At 30.8% G+C, this 20,169-nt stretch overlaps 2 protein-coding genes across 5 annotated transcripts in view; one reads left to right on the forward strand and one right to left on the reverse strand.

Moving 5' to 3' along the window:
- The window catches only part of LOC124534166 (kallikrein-12-like), a 10,629-nt gene extending 9,348 nt beyond the window's left edge, over positions 1-1,281 (reverse strand). The window contains exons 1-2 of the mRNA XM_047109874.1: positions 1,085-1,281; positions 558-693 (exon numbers count right to left, since the gene is read on the reverse strand). Coding sequence (XP_046965830.1) covers positions 558-693; positions 1,085-1,208 — 260 coding nt within the window. The 5' untranslated portion in view covers positions 1,209-1,281. The remainder of the gene's footprint in view (positions 1-557; positions 694-1,084) is intronic.
- Positions 1-20,092, forward strand: part of LOC124534167 (calcium-binding protein E63-1) — a 20,396-nt gene extending 304 nt beyond the window's left edge. The window contains exons 2-8 of one of the 4 annotated variants that reach the window (XM_047109875.1): positions 2,661-2,927; positions 8,566-8,598; positions 10,756-10,843; positions 14,587-14,730; positions 17,506-17,638; positions 18,133-18,281; positions 18,974-20,092. In XM_047109875.1, coding sequence (XP_046965831.1) covers positions 2,835-2,927; positions 8,566-8,598; positions 10,756-10,843; positions 14,587-14,730; positions 17,506-17,638; positions 18,133-18,281; positions 18,974-18,996 — 663 coding nt within the window. In that variant the 5' untranslated portion in view covers positions 2,661-2,834 and the 3' untranslated portion in view covers positions 18,997-20,092. Of the gene's footprint in view, positions 1-2,660; positions 2,928-3,179; positions 3,487-7,069; positions 7,157-8,565; positions 8,599-10,755; positions 10,844-12,557; positions 12,713-14,586; positions 14,731-17,505; positions 17,639-18,132; positions 18,282-18,973 lie in introns of those variants that run through there. The other 3 variants (XM_047109877.1, XM_047109876.1, XM_047109878.1) reach the window with 3 other exon arrangements.
- The last annotated feature ends 77 nt before the right edge of the window (positions 20,093-20,169 follow it).

The raw sequence follows: 20,169 nt of genomic DNA on the forward strand, positions 1-20,169 counted from the left end.
TGAACAAGAATAAGTGAATAATCAAAACTATCTTACGAGTTATTATAATTTAATTTTAATGCGAATTAGCTACAACGAATTAAAATTGATTAACAATTAATATTAAACAATTATAAGAAATGCTAGATTATTATTACTTATTATCATTACGAACATTATGGGCCCAAAATTCAAAGGAGCACACATCGTTTTTATGCGCTTAATTTGTATATATAATTCATCTCGTAGTCGCTTGTATAAGAAATCTTGGAGAAGCGTTAGTAGTAGGTACCTCAAATTATATCGCATCATATTGTGCCGTACGAATATCCCTAAACTAACAGTAGAACTGAATGGTGGAATCAGCTTCTAACCATATTAATATGATACGTTTTCCCAGTGAACGTAAGTTAAATGGTAGGCCTATTTAGCAAAGTTTAGATTGAAAAAGGCAACAAATACACTGCACATATACGCTCTAGATTAAAGCAATTTGAATATAATCTTTGGTCAGTAGTGCAAGTACTTTACTGTAAAGTATCACTAATATCTATATAGTATCAAGTACTTGGACTTACCGATTGTATAGAGGGTGCGGTATAATTTCTAGAACTTGAGCGCGTGGTGGCACAATGTTATCATCTGTACAATAGTTCTTGAGGGAAAGACAATAACTCTCCGGTTCATGTTCGACGCAATGCGCTGCTGTCACAGCTATATGTGGGGATATTAAGGTGGCGCCACATAAATGTTTAGAATTACTTGCGTTTTGTAAAGATGCGACTCGATTTTGAGTACCTTTGGCAAAAGACAAATATACATATAACACCATACTTCAAATCAAAAATTAAAATATTCAGTGATATGTTTATTAAGCTTTATTATTGTGATTAATAAATTAAACTAAAAATTACTAAACTTATTTAGAAATCATAATTTAGGCATCAAAATTAAATCATTATATTCAAATTTGTTGATATAATGTGAAAATATTCACTTAACTTTAATTTAATAAGAAAATGTAAAGGTTTAATCAATCACTAATTTATAAAATAAAAATTTCAAATAACAAACGGTTTAACAGCTAACAATTAAAGGAGATTACCGCAAGCCACCTCTTCTCCTCCGATAACTCTCTTTACTCTACCACACTCTATTAAATACAAATTTATAACTGATATGACTAAAATTATAAATAAATCAGAACTACTTAAACTGAAAATAGACATGTCGTTGTGATAATAACCGGTTATGGTCGCAACTTACATAAAAATAACAATTAATACTTTATAGTCTTCGAATGTATTGTAAAAAATCGTGACAATAAATATCGATTAACAATTGTATACATATATAAACAGGTGATTCTTTAAACCTACGCGTCATTTTGCGAATACGTATTGAAATTACCCATAGTAAAATCAACGTTGAGGATGAATTGTGCAAAACTAAGTCTAATTGAACTCGAAATTATATTCAGTTGTCTTATCATTTTATGGTTTCTAAATAATGCATAGTATTTTTCTTGAGAATGCTTGAAATATTTGTTTTTAACAAATATTAGTTTATGAATAATAGCATGAATTGAAACATGTTTGTTTAACCTATTTGTTTTGTACCATATAATTAATAATTTTTAATGTAGTTTTAAATTAATTAATTGTTATTATTTTATTATAAAATAACTGGTAAAATATTACATTAATATATTAAGAAAAAAGAAAAACATTTAAAATTATTAAAATGTAGAGCCCAATTAATATTCAAATTTACTTCAGTTGATTATTTCTACGTAAGCGTTCTCCTTTCGTTCATTCGGTATGTATATAACATATTTGGCTTCTATGTATATGCTATGAAATGACCACTACAAAAGTATTTTTCAAAATTCTTACGAACTGCCATGATATTCCTAAGAAATAGTCATACTGCTAACCACTTAGTGTTAGGACATATCTAATGAGCAAAATATAGTAAATTGTCTATGGGAAAATTTAATTGTCTTTGATAAGTTTAATTTTATCAGAATTTGAATATGTCTTAGCTAGAATCCACTATAGTAATAAATACTTAGTTATATAGTGAAATAATAGATAAATAAGACCTTAAATGCCAAGGCCGTTGGCGCATTGACGATGTAAGGAATGGTTATTTCTTATGGCGTCAACTATGAGCGGTGGTAAGCACTTAATATCAGATGGTCGATTTGCCTACCCGCCTACGTATATCATATGTAAATTACATATTTATTAAAATAGAAAGTACTTTTATATTTGTATTTTTTATATTGTATGTACTTATGTTAATTAACTCTGACTCTCCATCTACTACGTAAAATGGTAAAACCGATAAATAGGTACTTATGAAAACTATCTTTTAAGATAACAGAAGCACTTCCTTGATGATAACAATAGAATGGAAAGTATGGTCCAAACGAGGCATCCAAGTATTTTTACATTTATAGGTATCAACCATAGAGTGTATTTTGTACTTTAAAGCTTCGTTCCATTCTGGCAAAATATAGATAGATATATATATCATTTAGTGTAATTACACGAATTGATGCCAATAGTAACCTTAAGTAGTAAAAATAAAACGCAAGTAATTAGTATACATCATAAGAAGTGTTGAGTGCACCAAAAATAGTTGGGTCTATTAATATTTTGTGTTATTGTTTTTAGTAGCATGTTATGCCAAAATGCAGCGACAGTGGACAGGTGGGAGCGGACGGCGATAGCGTTGTAGCAGCGAGGTTTATGTAACGCGAGGAGCGGCGCGGCGCGGCGACTGCGAGTACGAGCGGGCGTGCGGTGGCAGGCGGCAGTGCTCCGCCGACCGCCGGGGCACACCGCGCCATGGACCGCCCGAGCGGAACACCGCCACAGAGTCCTTCCGCCGCGCATTCCGGATTTGGCGCCTTCTGCAATGCTATTACTGAAACGCTCTCGGTACGTACCGTACCAAACCGAACTCTATCGCTCGAACGTCGTCATCGCAATGTCTACATTGGCTCATATCGGTCCGATTTATAATACGATCGCCGCCAAAAACGGATTTTGGCGCCGACACACGCTATCCTTACAATGCTCTATCAAATCTGTAACGAACGCCAATTTACCTAATTGAAGTGTCGCAATGTATCTATTTTGAGACGCACGTGCTCTTCGAGGTCATCCAGTGTAGTCCGCACACACAGCTTAGGAGACGGAGAAGGTAGCACGGAATCTGAAAAGTTATCAGGGGAATAAAAAATATAAACAAGTTTATTATTAGAGCGCTCGTTCGGACCGGGTCGCACGGCCGTGATTTGTCCGATGGTGGTGATATACCGAAATACCCGCGCAATAAACGAACATCCAACGTCGTACAAAGGCGCGACATTAGGCACTCGTTGCGAACTCTCCACGCCGCTCACCACGGCCGGCACCATACGCGACATCTCCTACACGCCGCGTCTTTGCTGTGCCTTCATCGTCGCCGTGATACCCAGCTAGTCTACTATCCTAGGTACTGATAGAAATATGAATACGGATAAACGGATAAAACGGTAAACTAAAAAATAACGGAAGATAAAACGGTTTTCGCATCACGATTTACTTTCAAATCGGTGTGTGCTGTGAGTGTCTATGAAATGAGTGAATTTTAACATTTCTGTACGTTATCGGTTAAGTCGTGAAAATTTAGTTCTTATTTAACATTCTTGTTAAACATGCACGTGCCTCAATTAGCGTAATTTACGTAGATGTGACCGTCGCCTGCTGAAAATATGTGGATGGATTTACCGCGCCGATGTCTGTGTGTTCTTGATCATTATACTTGAAATAAAACTGATATATATTTTTTAAAACATTTCATGTCTAATGAAAGCGTATCACCGTCAAAAGTACAAAATTTAATTACTTTTAACGCATGCATTGATTCTGTTTATTTACATTAAATAAGTTAATCAAATATAACAACAACCAATTTACATTCATAGCTGTTTTTATTATTTTCATTATAGCAAAAAGGCATAAAATTTACATATAAAAAGTAAGGAATAATCATAGTGCACAGTAAAATATAACATTTGTGTTCGTGCTCGTTAAATGTTGTTAATTTGAGAAACATTAAACTCAAACAAGTTTTGTATGTGTATGTCGTTTAAATCTAGTTATCATGTTTAACTTATGTATGTTTACTCATAACAGTAAATCATTTAACAAAAGTAACTTAATTTTTACCCCATCATTGTTCGATAGTAATTTTATTACTACAAGTAACTTGTTACTTTGACTATATATGTCATATTACATATATTTAAATGCATATTTAGTAAACAAAGTAATTAATAATGTAATTCTTTATTGATATTCTTAAAGTTAGTTCTACATTGTTAGAAAGACTTGAATTCTTTTAAATATGTTTACCTATATATATTTTTTCCATATTGGTTGAGAAAATAGTTATTAATGATCGCAATTATTTAATCGAATCCAACGCATTTTATTCAAGTGAACTTTACAATAAAGCTTTTTAGAATCGTCAATATTTCTACTTTTACACCATTTCGAAAAGTCCTCCTTCTTCCAGCGAGGAGAAAGGGCAAGAAGCTCATATAAGTTTTGTTTTAAATAACAAGATTTAAAACGATGTATGATTACTAAACACCGTTATTGTTTGTAATCAATCCTGTGTTGGAACCCGAACTTAAATCCTGGCAATTTAATTTAAAAAAAAGGAATACTTCAATTAATTGAAATATTTTTATTGACAAATTTTGTATGTAATTTGTTTAATGGTATACGATATCCAGAAAAACTTTACTAATACGTAGCATAACTCATACTACAACTCTGTCGATTTTCTATGAGCAGCGACAGGCTATAACTTATTATATAACTTTAGATAACTCTTTACACGTACGAGTGCGTATCCTACTATGAGCTGTCACACGATTTACACACGCACTCAATATACATTATAAACATACATTTCTATACAGTTTGCCAGAAGTTATTAAGTCTGTTGTACCTGTCCTACCTCAAGAAAGAGAATAACTAACGCAAAAATAATTAGCCATATCGCATTAGTATCTAGTTCCTAAGAAACGCGCCTATAACCCTACAAGTTCCAGCGCTATGTATGAAGTCTGAACATATAGATTATACTTATTGTAAATGTTTTTTTCCTCGTTATTCAGAATACGAATTACGATTCCTTCTAATAGTTTGAAAATATACTCTACAACCTATATGTCTGTGTAAATTGTAATACGTAGGTATGATTTTTTATTTTATTAACCGTATTTGATTAATAATTTAATGAATACTAAATTAATGTTGTGTAGATATACTATAAATATGTTGTAATATTATCACATATTTATTTCCATAGAGATCAAATAATTATAATATGAACTCTGACGGTAATCTGACTAGGCGATCATTTTGGTGTTTGGAATGAATGACAAATAACAGGATCATTAAATAAAATCACCATTTCTTCAATAGAACTTGTTATAAGATAAAATATTATTTGGTGGTTACAGGATAAACCGTAATCAATAATTATAGTGTGGGTAGTTAGATATTGTTGATCATGAAATGCCAATCCGATATAGATTTAGAAAGGGAAATTTAATTGATATATTTATATTTTCGGAATAACAACATTATCAGAGGTCCTGGGTTCAAATGGATCCAATTCACGGCACCTAATTATTAGGTTTTTAAAAAATCTCAGTAATTGCCCAAAAGGACCTTCTACTTTTGTAATTCCTACGTAATATGGGCTTTTCTCCTTAAATAATCTGGTCCTATTAATCAAAGATAGATTTTATTTATAAGCTTTTATATGCTAAAAGATCACAATCTTTTAAAATCACGTCTATTGATGAAACCCTGTTATTTCAGTTATGTGTTATTTTGCAACGTAATTAATAGAATAGTCAATAAATTACTTGCCATTATGGAAACTTTAGCATAAAATGTGTTGTGATTATTGAATCGAGTAGATTGTTCTAATTGTTTTTTGCACCCTTTTTAAATTTTATTAAGGAAATACGACTAAGACTAAAAAAAAGCATTTAAAAACATCGTTGTTAGATAAACATCGATAACACATAAATCGAAACGTACATTTCGATTTGTAATTACTATGTATCGTGTATCGTGTGACAAAAGGCATAGTGGTCATTAGTTAGGTCACACCAATATAATCTAGATACACAAGTACAGTGCAAGGTTGGATCCAACGTATAAAGGTTTGACCGCATCGATCGGCAAACGACGTTAGCATTGCCCTCTTTTTCTTGCCCAAGATTAAAATTCCATTGTGACGTACCATACATTTTTATCTATTAATCTTTTCAAAACTAACTTATGCTATGAAATTTAGAAATATTTTATTACAGTTATTTTAACCTAGGATAACGAAAGCAACTTATTAATATACCTAATATTAATTTCTGCTATGATTTAAATTGCACAAGCTTGATATTTAATTTGTATTTCGTTTATTATTTTGTTCTCAAAAGTATTTTATACACAAAACAAATAATTGAATATATAGAATCGTCTTTTTAATTCGTAGTATATTATATATTTATACAGCAGATTAGAACTATTTCTTATTACGCTATAAAGTGACATACATTGGCAGAATATTTCGTTCTCAATTAGCATTGACACGCGCCATAAAAGAGGAGAAAAAAAATCGTTTACTATTGATGATTTATGATTAGTTTTTATTAGCGAGTACGTATAAAGACACGATCTCTAATCTATACACAAGGCTCATAGAATAATATTTAAATATCCTTTGTCGATTGTGAATGTTTAAAACGTACAAACGTAACCTAACACTAAACAACATAACTGGCGTTATTTAACGTTTTTTACAAATATTATTTTTCACAAAAGTAAAAAATGCATGACGAGTCATTTTAGTCGGAACCGTTTGAAGGCGGGAAATAGCAATTGGACAGCGGCACGCATCAGTCGGTTCAGTTTAGTGATTATAAATAAAAGATAGGAAACTCGGCCACTGCTCCTGCTATTTCGGCTTCTGATTGAATCTACTGAAATCAAGAACACGACCAGGTTAAAGTGGGTTTGTTTTGAACATGAATTTGGATTGTCGATGGGGTCGCATATTTAGGACCGTGCGTCTTTGGTTGCTGTGCACGACGCGATATGTAAGTTTTTAGAAATGTCTTTAAACAAAAAACAAGTATTGGTTGTAAATCGTTCAAATATCATACTATATAGGTATAATATATAAATGTTTAGTACACCGTACCACTAGACTAATATCGTAATATTATATTCAGAGAGACACGTGACTCGACTCATAAAGACTTAATCTGACTAGGTACTTTAGACATGAGTTAGTGTACAGTGTTAGTATGATGTAAACGTAATCTTGTAATCCATGTTTCAAGATTGCTTTAGCCGTAATCCTACGATTAAGGCAAGTTATGTCCAGTATTTAAAACATTTCCTCCCAATTTATTGGCACCGTGCCCGGTCTTACGGTTAATATGTTCAGTCGTCGTATATGACAAATACGTTTTATCATACCTATAATAGCCGCGATTACCATTCATTTATAAAAAAAACATTCTTTCATGAATAAAGTCTTTAAGTCGTATCACCTGAAAATGATATTTTGATCGATCAACGACCTTTGGTATCATACATAGATTTATTTCTACGTTAGATCGGAATTGTTTAGGTAAGCTTCGCTATAATTATTGATAATACCTTAGGTATATCTTATAATACATATAAAATACGCAAGATTTGATTCGTTTTGACAAGTTAAAGAGTTTATTCATTAATGAAAAGTCAATAACTGGATAAATATTCAATTCAATCAACAAATTATCACAGTTTGAATTTCTTTATATAAAGAAATTACATACATTACAATTTTTAATGTATAAAATTTGAATGGTTAAATTAAAGAATATTAATCATACACAGTACACAATATAACAAACATAAAAAATCTAAAGCGTTGATATATAAACTTTATAGTTTAATTTACTTATATGCTGCAGAGACTGCAAGGTTTCTAAATAAGCTGGTTAGGATCATTTTCATATTAATCAGTAGATTCATCTTTTATTTTATTTAATACATCAAAAAACAAAGGAAGAATTTGCATAAGTTTCCTATTTATAAATGCGCGTCTGAACTAACCAAAAAACTCCCATCAAAATCGGTCTAGCCGTTCCGGAGATTAGCTGAAACAAACATATAGATAGATAGACAAAAAGGATAAAAAGTGTTATTTTGTTATATGTACCGAGTATACACACATATGCATTTAGTAAAATGCGGTTATTTTAATATTACAAATAGACACTCTAATTTTATTATATGTATAGATTACATATTTTGGTATTAAAATTAAAGGTGACTTGACTTTATTCTATGAACTTAATTATCTTCATATGAATAAGGCTCAAAACATCAAAAGAAACGGTACCTAAACATTGAATAGGTACACCTTATTAAATATATAATCTTTTTTAATTTGACTGACAGAACACTATGAGTTCCTATGAACATTTTACATGACGTTTAATTTTGTTTACAGGGTATGGCGACCACTTCGAGGAGCAGAAGAAAGGTAAGATATTGCAACTAAAAAAAACTTTACACACTAATGTAAGCACATCAAATACTTGCATACTTTCTTACATGATTTAAGTATATAAAAAAAACGTAAAAAATAATTATTTTATTCTCATTTGTTTTAGGAATTTTCTTATTCTAATTTCAAAAATGTTTAGTTATCTGTAACTTTTGGTAGTATTTGGTCATTTAGACGAAGATTTAACTTTAATGTTTTGTAATACCAACATTACTTACAGTCTACAGACTACAGTGGTAATGTTTGGAATCTTTCAGAGCGTACGTTCGCTCGTTTGCCAACACAACTCTGTTATGCTACGTATGTTTGCAACTATGTGCCTAATTTGAAACATTGTGTCCCCTTGACTTTGACCACTTTACCGAGTTGAAGTATTTTGAGCACTTATGACTAATATATACAAATGGATATGTTTGAATTTCTAACAATTTATCTTATATCATGATTCATAGAAAACTCAATATTAATCCACACTAGAGAATTATCTAGCTACCTGTAGGTACTATTGTGGTTTTGTAAATAAGCAGTACAAGAAAATAGCCTTTGAAGATTTTAATGTAAAATGTAGTCAGTATAACCGTCTTTGTACTGAACAATAACTCATAAACGCTTTGAACGGCAGGAAAGAAATGTCTATTTTTTTTTCAAGTAGCTAAATGTTGCAGAAATGTTTACTGGCCGTGTCCCGAGTTGATGCTGTGCCAACCACGACATTAGTTATTTCAATACTAACTTCATTTACTCAAAACTAGCACTTACATATTTATCAAAAAGTTATATTTAATAAGTCCTTCTACAATACTGAAACCTGTCGAAGCGCCAACTTTATATAAACTAAATGTAAGCTGACATAAATTCTTGGCATAAATAACATACATATATAACAAACTCAGGTCCCTATAGTTGACATCATATTAAATCTTAATATGATAAATGATATTTTGAAATTAAATGATGACATACCTAATATGTGAGTTGGCAATGAAACTTTGTAAGGGACATATTTCATAAGGTATTCCGTTATGATTGATAATCTAAACAATTTAAAGGTTAAAACAACTATACAAACAAACAAACGGCTATGTTGTTAGCTTGTGTATATTTTTTTATTCAATGCAATGTTTTATACAAATATTTTGCGAATATCCGTACTGCAACAACTCCTAGTTGACAAGCCAGTCCAATTGGCTTCAACGCTTCCTACATAATGTATCTTTGGTCGTGCAACTTTGATATTTCATGCCTCGTATACTCGTTTTATCAGAAAGAAAATACCTATACCCTTTAGTATTATTTCAATCTATCTTCTTCTATCATAAAAAAGCAAGCTTTAATACATGATAAGCCGTATATGAAATACAATGTGGCGATTTTACTAGGAGTAAATATTAACTAAAAAACAAATGAAAATAATATTTCACATTAAGCATGCTTGTTTGTAATGCCGTTTGTTTTTTCAACACGTTGTCTTGTGTTAACTTTTTAAAATAATGTTAGTCAAAAATTGTCTTGCCAAAATTACGTAAACAAAAAATGGCCGATGAAAACCTTGTTACAGATTTCTAGGTAAAATGGATATTTTATTATACTCGTAGGTGGCGTTTATTTTGTTTCCGACATTGCGAATTACAGTTTACGTTATAAATAATTTGTATTCGAAGTTTGATCGAGTTCTCGACTTAATTTTCTATATATTCATGTTCAGCTTTACCATTAAGTACTTACTGAAAAACAGTTTTTTTATTTTTATTATTCTTTATTGCACAAAAACAAGTACAAAGGGCGGACTTAACGCTATAACAGCATTTTCTACCAGCCAGTTTCTTTTTATTTAATTTTTATTATTATATCGCTTAACTTTCTTTTGCGAACCGTAACGTTTTTTTAATTGTTAGTTAAAAAAACTGCTTATATATGGAAAATATAGAATCTATTGATCAACCAATAGACAGATAAGACAAACAAAAAGAGTGATAACGTTCGGAAGTTGATAAAGTTCTGCTGATATGTCGCTGGCGCATTATGACCAGTAAAGTCACTGTTTTGAAATAGAATATATTGTGTACTAAATAACGCTTTTAAGTTTTGTGTATGTCTAATTTAAGTGATTTAAATATTTGTAATGGTTTGCAGCAAGAAGATGAGAAAAAAAATAAAAAGAAGCAGTCTCCAGTGGACGATCGGCCATCAGTACCAGCGCCAAGCGAGGCATTGCTCAATAGTAAGCACACAAATTTATTTATTCGAATATTTAATAATTTTATTGGATCGCAATAATTTTCGTACGTCAATGTTTATCCTACCTTGTAAGTCAATACTATCAAATTTACTTAATGTCCATTATGGCGTCAATTTTCCTAAATCGATTCTAAGTTTGCCTAGCATTTGGTTTATTGGAATTTTGCGTACTTACCCATACTATACATAAATGCTACTTATTAATTAAATCAATAGGTATATCACGTCTATTTAAATATATTTATAGTTATAAATGAATATTACACAAATATTCCAGAACTCTATTAGTTTAAAAAATTAAGATGGTATATTTATTTTTCGTCGGCGGTATTCAAAAGTTATTTTAACCGCATTCCAAGAACCTGAAAAATAATCAAAATACTACTTATCAAATCATGATAGCATCGATTTCAAGGCTCAGGAAATGCACACTCATATTATTCAGTGTTTTATTTGTTGTTCATTGTACTTGCTAAAATATTATGATTTATAGAGACGCGCGATAAGATAAAAGGCGAAATTTTACAACCTTTAATTCACCATTATAAGATAAGACGGTACTTATTTTTGGAGGTTCTTAGCCTTAATGAAAGATTAAAGATAACACATCAAATAGGTTTTGTTAGAATATGATTTTGATTTACCTTTAGTAACACTAGTAACATTATATAAACATACTAGTAACATTGATTACATGAAATAGGCCGACAGAAATTGCAATAATCCGATCTGACACTACTGACTATTCATCTGATTAGCTTTTGCTTATAATTCATCTTTCGCTTAACGGAAATGAAGGACAATATCGTTGGAAACATGCATGTATCGGATGAAATTTTGCCGGCAGTCCGCATTGTAATGATGTCATTTATATTCAACACGAAAATTCTAAATATTTTGCTTATTTTGTAGGACGTTTGTGAGGCTTTAGGGAATGTGGGGCATTGACAACATGTTAGAGCCAATGATGTCAGTACATATAACTTATTTCTAACACATTCTTATTATTATTATTATTATAAGACTCGAGGCGCCAGAAAAAACAATTGTTATTGAGAAACGTTTATAAAAAATCCATTAAATTATATTGTGTACAGTTTCAAACTTAATAATATTTTGAGAATTCATTGTTTAAGTTTAAAAACGTTTTACAAGGCTCTGAAATGAATTCTGTAATGCTAGGATCTATTCACTCACAAAGGCGCGCCCGTCTAGGCTAAATTATCTGCGTGCATTAAAATGAGTGACGCTTGTTCTTGCAAGATTTTTTCGAGTGTGTGAGATGACTAATGTTAGAATAAAAACAACTAAAAAAAAATTTAGATTATATTTGTTAAAGCACTCTGATAATTTAACGCACCAACGTGAGAGAACAGTTCTATCTATACATTATTAAAATATTTGGCTAGCGAACTATATAAATTTACTACAAATTACGAAAACTATAAAGTAATTCAAAGCAAAATATAAGAAGTACTGTCTTTAAAAAAATAAGCTGCTTAAAATACGGCGAGCAGGTGGAACTGAATGTTAGTAATAATTTAGGTAAAATAATTATTTTCAGCGTCAATTAAATTTCCATGGTCGCTTCGTCGGCTGTCTTAAAGTTGAAAGATGAAAGATAAGAACTGTATCTACGTAGCGTTTCCCTAATCTTTTGTCAATATTGTGAACGTTATAAGGCAAACTGATGAGAGAACGCTCATTTTCATAAAACATCTTGCCATTAAAACTAAAGTGATTATCATAACTTCACATAAATCAATTATATTTTATTATTTTGCTATATTATAAATTAGTTGGTGCGTTGATAATTACTCGAGCGTAATGACTCAAAAAAATAATGATTTCTGTAAGTAGTTTTATCAAAATAGATATTTAAACTAATATTTTTAGTATAGTGTTTATTTAAAGTCAAAGCCAAATTCTGTTTGGAAATTAAAAAAATAAATCGAATTGTATTTGTTGGAAAGTTTCGATAAATAATTCACGCATTCGTTTATAAGTAATTGCTAAATTTTACGATGCGTACATTATAAAGGAGAAAATTTATTCGATGCGATCGGAGTAAACCAAAATACACTTACTGACAGTATCGATAAAACACACATGTTATCTTATATCTTCATGTAAAATGATGTAATAATCAAGGATTCTGTCATCAAAGCCGTAAATTTATGTCAGTGACTATTAGTTGGAATGGCATTTAACAGAATTTATGCTTGTTGTGATAAACATGTGTATACTTATGTATATGTTAAACAGACCTAATATAAATCGGAACTCGTAGCCAAGTGGCAGCGAGAAACGAGATCTGACTAAAATATAATCAATTTACGATACAGTCGCAACATAAGTTTATAAATTATTACTACGTTTTCTTGATACTAAAAATTTACATACACATATAACATAATCATACGGCATCTCCAACAACCATCCTTAATGTATATCGCTTTATTGTCTATTTTGCTTGGTGTACTGAAAAAAAAATAACGAGTTGAAGTAATTATAAAGAGGATGAGCGTACTGCTCTAAAAACCAAATTTCGATTAAACCTTCAGACTTTATGTCTCGTATATGTTTTAGTTAAAACAGTGTTGATATTCAGCTACAGATATATCCCTGTAACTGAATATTCTCATACAAAGACACGCCCCACCGTTTTAAATTATTATCAGCGTTCATTAGTATTGAATGACGCTCTTGCTTACAAGTACAGACAGCAATAAAAATACAAATAAGATTATGTACCATAGTCTTAAGTATAACGTGGTGGCGTCACTCAGTAAGGACTATAGCGTAAACCTTAAAAATAGTTTAGTTCCCTCATACCTGCATTTAAATGCAAACAACTCTACGAAAATAGAGCTACGTAAAGATTGATTGTGATCTTTCAATAGAAAATCCTATATGAAGTCATATCTGTATGTCATATCATGAATAGTAGCATGTATCAGTATAATTTGGGAACATTCGTATCAGGTCACGCAGTCGTACTTCCGAAGCCATGGAAATGTATTTACCAATTTCCAAAAACATTTATCCGATTAATGTTAAAATTGAGGTAGGTTTTAATGTCATGCTAGAAGTACGCGAAATTTTATCTTTTATATGTATTATATTTTTTTATAATCACTGTTTCCGTAGATATTTTTTATTTCCATGTGCCGTTTAGGGCCACTTTGACGAAATTATTGTTACCAAAAACTTGTACGAGAGTTAACGTCCTTTGAAAATATTATTTAGGTTTATAACCGAAGATTTATACCTATCTCTAATGTATAAGCAGTATTAAAAAAAGTAAAAACATCTCTTACTTTATTTTTTGAACATAGCATTGTTTCTATAAATTAGAAAATGTTTAAATTAACTGATTAGAAAAGGGACGCGAAACTAACTGAATTCTTCATGTTTAAAGAACATATGTTTTTTTCTTTAATTTGAATTCGAGTTCAAAAAAAAATCAGATATTCACAATCTAGATGTTTCAAATAGCCTTTTAATAAGTTAGTTCTACTATTGCAATGCCAAGTTTTCTTACAAATCAGTTTGTTGGTATCCAATTATTGTGATATCCAAAGTGTGCAAATTAATCATTTTTTAAATTAATTTGACCTAACCCTGACATAAGGAATTGTTTAAAAATATTATAAACTTCATAAAGAAATGAAGTATACAGTGCATTATAAATGCGAATGCCTTAAATCATGTTTTATTTTCTAGATCTCCGAACAGCATTCGGTCTGTTGGATAGGGATAGCGACGGTCACGTAACGCCGGCGGAGCTGCAGTTTATGCTGCGCAACCTAGGCATCGAGGTCAGTGACGACCTCATAGCCGATCTTATTAAGGATGCCAGTAAAACTGGTGAGTAAATCCAACATAAACTCCCTTTATTATTTTATTCTTTAGGAAAGTAAACACAATATTACATAATAAGCAGAACTATAAATGTTGCTCGTGATTAGTATTCTCAACTGCTTGATCACGTGACAGTGTGCTTGACGTGCTTCCAATATTGCCAATGAGGTGGAAAATATAGCTTTATTGTTTCTTGTCATGATTGAATCTAATTCATCGTAGTTTTGTTTACAGAATTATTTATGTTTAGGGAAACTCATCTAAATATACTTAAACTCTATAGAGACGTATGAATATAAAATGTAACACCTTGAAATCACTAGCCAAAATGTCATGAGCTTTTAAAATATATGTCCTTGTTAAAGTACTTTCAGCTGAGCATCGCCCACTTTGCACTTTGATTTGAATTGTTGCCAAAAACGAACAGTCTCGCGCTGATTTTTATTCATGTTAAGATAAATTAGGTCATATAACGATTCTCTAACCAGCTAATTGTAACTGTTATGTCTTAAATCGCTCGTAATGAATATGATAACTGAAGACGCTGGAATTCGGTTCACTAATTTGTATTTCGATTAGATCTGTGTTATTGTTGGCAGAAAAAAATGTGACGATAAGACTGATTTATCGAATTATATTTTAAAGGAAAAGTAAACAAAGTTGATTAAATCGATGGAGATAATTTATTCGAGGTATTATTGTAATGGCGTGCAGGTGTGGGCCGCCGCTTCCGGTGACCTCGCGCGTTCGCACGGCACCCTTACACCCCTTTTCCTGAACGCGCAACATTACCACTGAAAGATTAGACTTACCTACAAAAAGTAGTACCTACAAATAGATTTACCTACAAAAAAATTTACATGTACGTGATTTTATATTTAAATTAGCAGTTCATATAGACGATGTTTTTTATACATTTGACACGTTTCGTAACTTATATTGACACAATAAAGGTAAACGTAGTATTTTTTTAGAATGATTACATAATAAAGTTTAGTAAATCATAATAAACGTGTATCCTCTGCTGAAAATCGACTATATTCCTTTCGGGGTATAGGTTTTTCTATATATATATATATATATGACGTAATAACTAAATTGAATAATATATGTGTCATAACATTCTTTTGCTGTAATAATAAATACTAAAACTTATGTCGTCTCAACGCTCACAATGTTATGTGGGTACTTATATATAATATTAATTGATTCTGTTGACTGTTTGACTGAAACAATTCTCGTATGCGCTTTAAATCAAACAAATATTATATTTGATAAAACGCCAACTCTGTTAAGAATTTACCTTTAAAGAATCATAAAGTTTTGAAACTATTATTATGGTTAAATCCTACGCAGTTAGAAGTACAAGGTTTATGTTATTTATACTAATGATTTATGAAGGAAACATGAAAGAGTCGTTACATTGTCTTGTGTAAATGTGTGACGTACTGAAAGCACCTGTAACGGACAAAAATACTTCGGCATAACAGCACGCAACGCGCCATACCTACCATAGCAATATGCTAATCCACCTTTCTTATCAGATTACTCGAAGTGCCCACTTTACCTTTAAATTAGATCTTAGATTACTTTTACATTGTGTTGTATCAACGATTTTACGTAATCATTATTATTTTACAACATAATAGAATATAGGTACTAATTCATAATTTGTAGCAAAAGATAACAAATCTTCCTCTTAATTTTTCTGAATTTTACTAAGTTTAAAAATTTAAAGTAAATAGTTAAATTCAACGTCTAATAACTTATATTTTATAATATAGACCAGTTTCTTTTTATAAAAAAATTACAAAGAAAATAATTATTAAACATTGGGCACATCTATCCCCAATGTAATAAATTATGGAAACGAAGATATGCAAGTTTTTAATTAAAACTCCAATTAATGCATGTGAATTGTGTATAATTACCAGTTTTATAAGTAAATTTGTTTTTAAAATATATTACTAGAAAAAAACATCAAGAAATGTATATCCAACAAGAATATAATTAGATTAATTAGACTTAAACGTAGTATTATTATTAGTTTTGAATATTTACATTAAACTTAACCAAGAGGAAGTAGCAAATACCCACATCTTTTTTAATAGTTGGGAACTTCGATACTTGTCAGATATTTGAGCTAAGGGTTATCGAAATACAAGTACTTACATTGGGATCACAGTAATGTATGTGATGTTATGTAATACTAATAATTATATTGCCCTTTATTATAATCTTTCTTTTACAAATTGGATGCAATCTCATAATGTTAAATTTTATTAGGTGAAACATTTGCGTATGAACATTAACAGCGTGTCAAAGCCAAAAATAGCGCAAAGCTCAGCAAAGGCTACGTCATAACTGTAATGACTTCCCTTTTACTGCGTTAATTAAGTTTTAACGACACTAACCCTTTCATTAACTATCGCATTATGGCCAATGGTAATGAGTGTTGACTTGTATATTCCTATAGGTTAAATGAGATCATCGGGCTTTGTAAGTTATGCAATGCTACATAAAATATGAAATATTATACAAATCCTTCATTTGAGAGAAATTTTAATGGGTAACCAATCTTGCCTCATATTTTGCAGATTTATGTCATTTGTACCTTTAAATCCTGTATCTTATTGAGTCTTTATACCGAAAAGCGTATAAAATTTGCAGTATAGATGATAAATTAGTAGTACCTATCAAGTCAGGCCGACATCCAGTATGCGGTAGGACAATCCATACTATCAATATTAGCTACATTTAATACTAAAAACCTTGTTACAGGAAATGGGTTAATAGATGAAAATGAGTTCATGCAGTGGGTGACAAAGATTCAAGCACTGCAAGGGCTAGATGTTACAACGACTGGAGGAGATTCGGAAGAAGAAATAACGAGAGATTTGCTGGCAGCATTCAAGTAAGTAGTGTATTTATTTAGTTAGCGTCATGTTAACAAAAAGAAATATGTCCCGTATAAACCTGAATTTCTTTGAAAAAGAAAACGAGTATGTTAAACAAAATATGTTATCCACCCAAATCAATTTAATATGAAAAATAAAAACACAAAATTCGTATTAAATTGAGTTAAAGAATAGATAACAAAATCCCCATTCACAGAATTGTTTCTTTAAGAATTACGATGATTACAGTATTATGGGCGCAATTTTGATAGAGTGTGCTATAAATTTTATAAGTATTCTAATCAATGTCGAATATCACCTACTTAGATTTCACGATTACATTCTGTGATAAATTTCGTGTTTCTTCTTACAGAATACCTCTCCGATATTTACAGTCCGCTCCTTGCAGTTTTTTCTCTCGTCACATAAATTCTAATTCGCTGTTAAACTCTTAGTTAACATACTAGTGACGTCACATTTCATTAATTATTCACTGTTGTTTATATTACAGAGTGTTCGACCGCGACGATAACGGATACATAACGCGGGACGAATTACGCTCAGCACTAGAGATTATAGGAGAGCCTGTGACGGACGCGCAACTCAACCAAGTGCTAGCGCTCGGGGACATCGACCACGACGGCCGCATCGACTATGAAGGTAAAGAAAAGCCCAAGTAAACCGATCTGCCAACTACTAATTCGCCAGAACTCTTCTGATTCTTTTGCAACTGCGCGAAATTGTTAAACTTTACCGGATAGTCTTTGTAGTTGAATTAGCAGTATAAGCATTAAGAACTATTCCATAGACCAGCGGTCGGCAACCTTTTGGTAGGCAAGCGCCACGAGGTGGCAAAGTAAGTATAGGCGAGCCGCAGTCATGATATTAACCAGATTAGAAGCCCAATATACGCACAATTAGTGTTAATTAGTCATATTCCATAGATAAAAGAAAAATGCTATTGAAAATTGTTAAAAGATACAGAGTTTAATTCGTACACATAATACTTACATTATGTTTAGGTAAATGTTTATAGAAAAATAAAGAAATGAAAACTACAAACGACCTAAATAGGAAACAGACTTTACACAAATTTAAGTGTGATGTCTGAGGTTGCATTTGAGATGCTATTTTTTGTATGTTTAATATATTTGTCAACTTTTTTACAAAACATTCACGGGCCGAAAGAAAGATATTCGCGGGCCACATGCGGCCATAGACCATTTGATATAACAGTTTTAACTTTTTTTTAAATATGTAGAAAATATTTTTAAGGAATTAAATTTTTAGGAAAGCATTAACATTTTATCAAAATTAATAGAATATTTATCTATATCACTTTTTTGTTGCAGAGTTTGTCAAGATGCTGTTGTAATGAAAAATATCATTGAAAAAGAAAGACCTCACTAGATATATTACTGTCTATTGTCATCAATGTTTCAACGACGTCGCGTCGTAGTTAGTTCAGTAGTTATTGTAACTGGATACTGTCCAAGGATCGAGTTAGGTTAATTTACTTATTTATAGATTTTTATAGGTTATAGATATAACCGTGTATAGATGAAATGATGAAGGCTTCATTTATAGAAGGCAGATTAAAATATTTGACTTGTTACGGTTTTAAAGTAACTGTTACATGTTATTTTCTTTTTAATGTCTGCCTTTGAAGATGAAGTTAAATCAGTAAATTAATTTATATACGTTTATTTAAAAAAGTTTTTTTTAGTCTTGCCTACCTTAGTAGGCTACACGTACATACATAGTACATACATTCGAGCAGTTAATTTTTTTATACCTACTGCAAAATTAATGTTTGCGGTTTTCGTCTGTAAGTGTTTTTAGTCAATAAAATTAGAGATATTTTTATAAGCATAATAAATTGCAAAACGCTTTCTACAACGACAGAGCGATCTCCGTTTGGATTCAATACGACTGATAATATAAAACAAATATTCTTGGATGTTTTTATTTGTCTATATTGTACTTACTTGATAAAATGAAAATTTTATTTTATGCAATCTTAAGACACGATGAAATAATAAAATTTATTAACATGGCAATACGAGCTTTTTGGCATAAATTTATTTTAGGTTAACAAATCAAAGCTATTTATTTATATCATAAAATATTGTAATTTTATGGTTGTGAAAGATAATTTGTATCAGAACAGTTGTATATATTACATCGCTTCAATGATTATTTATATACGTAAATCTAATGAATTATAAAAAAACATTGTGAACACAAGATGCCCATACACATTATATTTATATTCTAATTACAAAAGGCTTGCTATGTAAAGACTATTACAAAAGTGAACTATATGAAATTTTATAACAGATATTTTGTAACTGATGCTAAATATTTGTATTATCAAATAAGTTCATATTTGCAATAGTTTAAAAAATAGCCTTTGAAAGGCATGTGATTTGGATTATTCGTGATCAAATAAAACATAAATTTGTTATTTATTTTACTATATTACTAACGCCCTACTCCTCGTTATTTATATAGACATTGAAATTAAATAAACAAAAGACTAATCAAC

Source organism: Vanessa cardui, chromosome 12 (assembly GCF_905220365.1).
Source record: "Vanessa cardui chromosome 12, ilVanCard2.1, whole genome shotgun sequence".
NCBI lineage: Eukaryota > Metazoa > Arthropoda > Insecta > Lepidoptera > Nymphalidae > Vanessa > Vanessa cardui.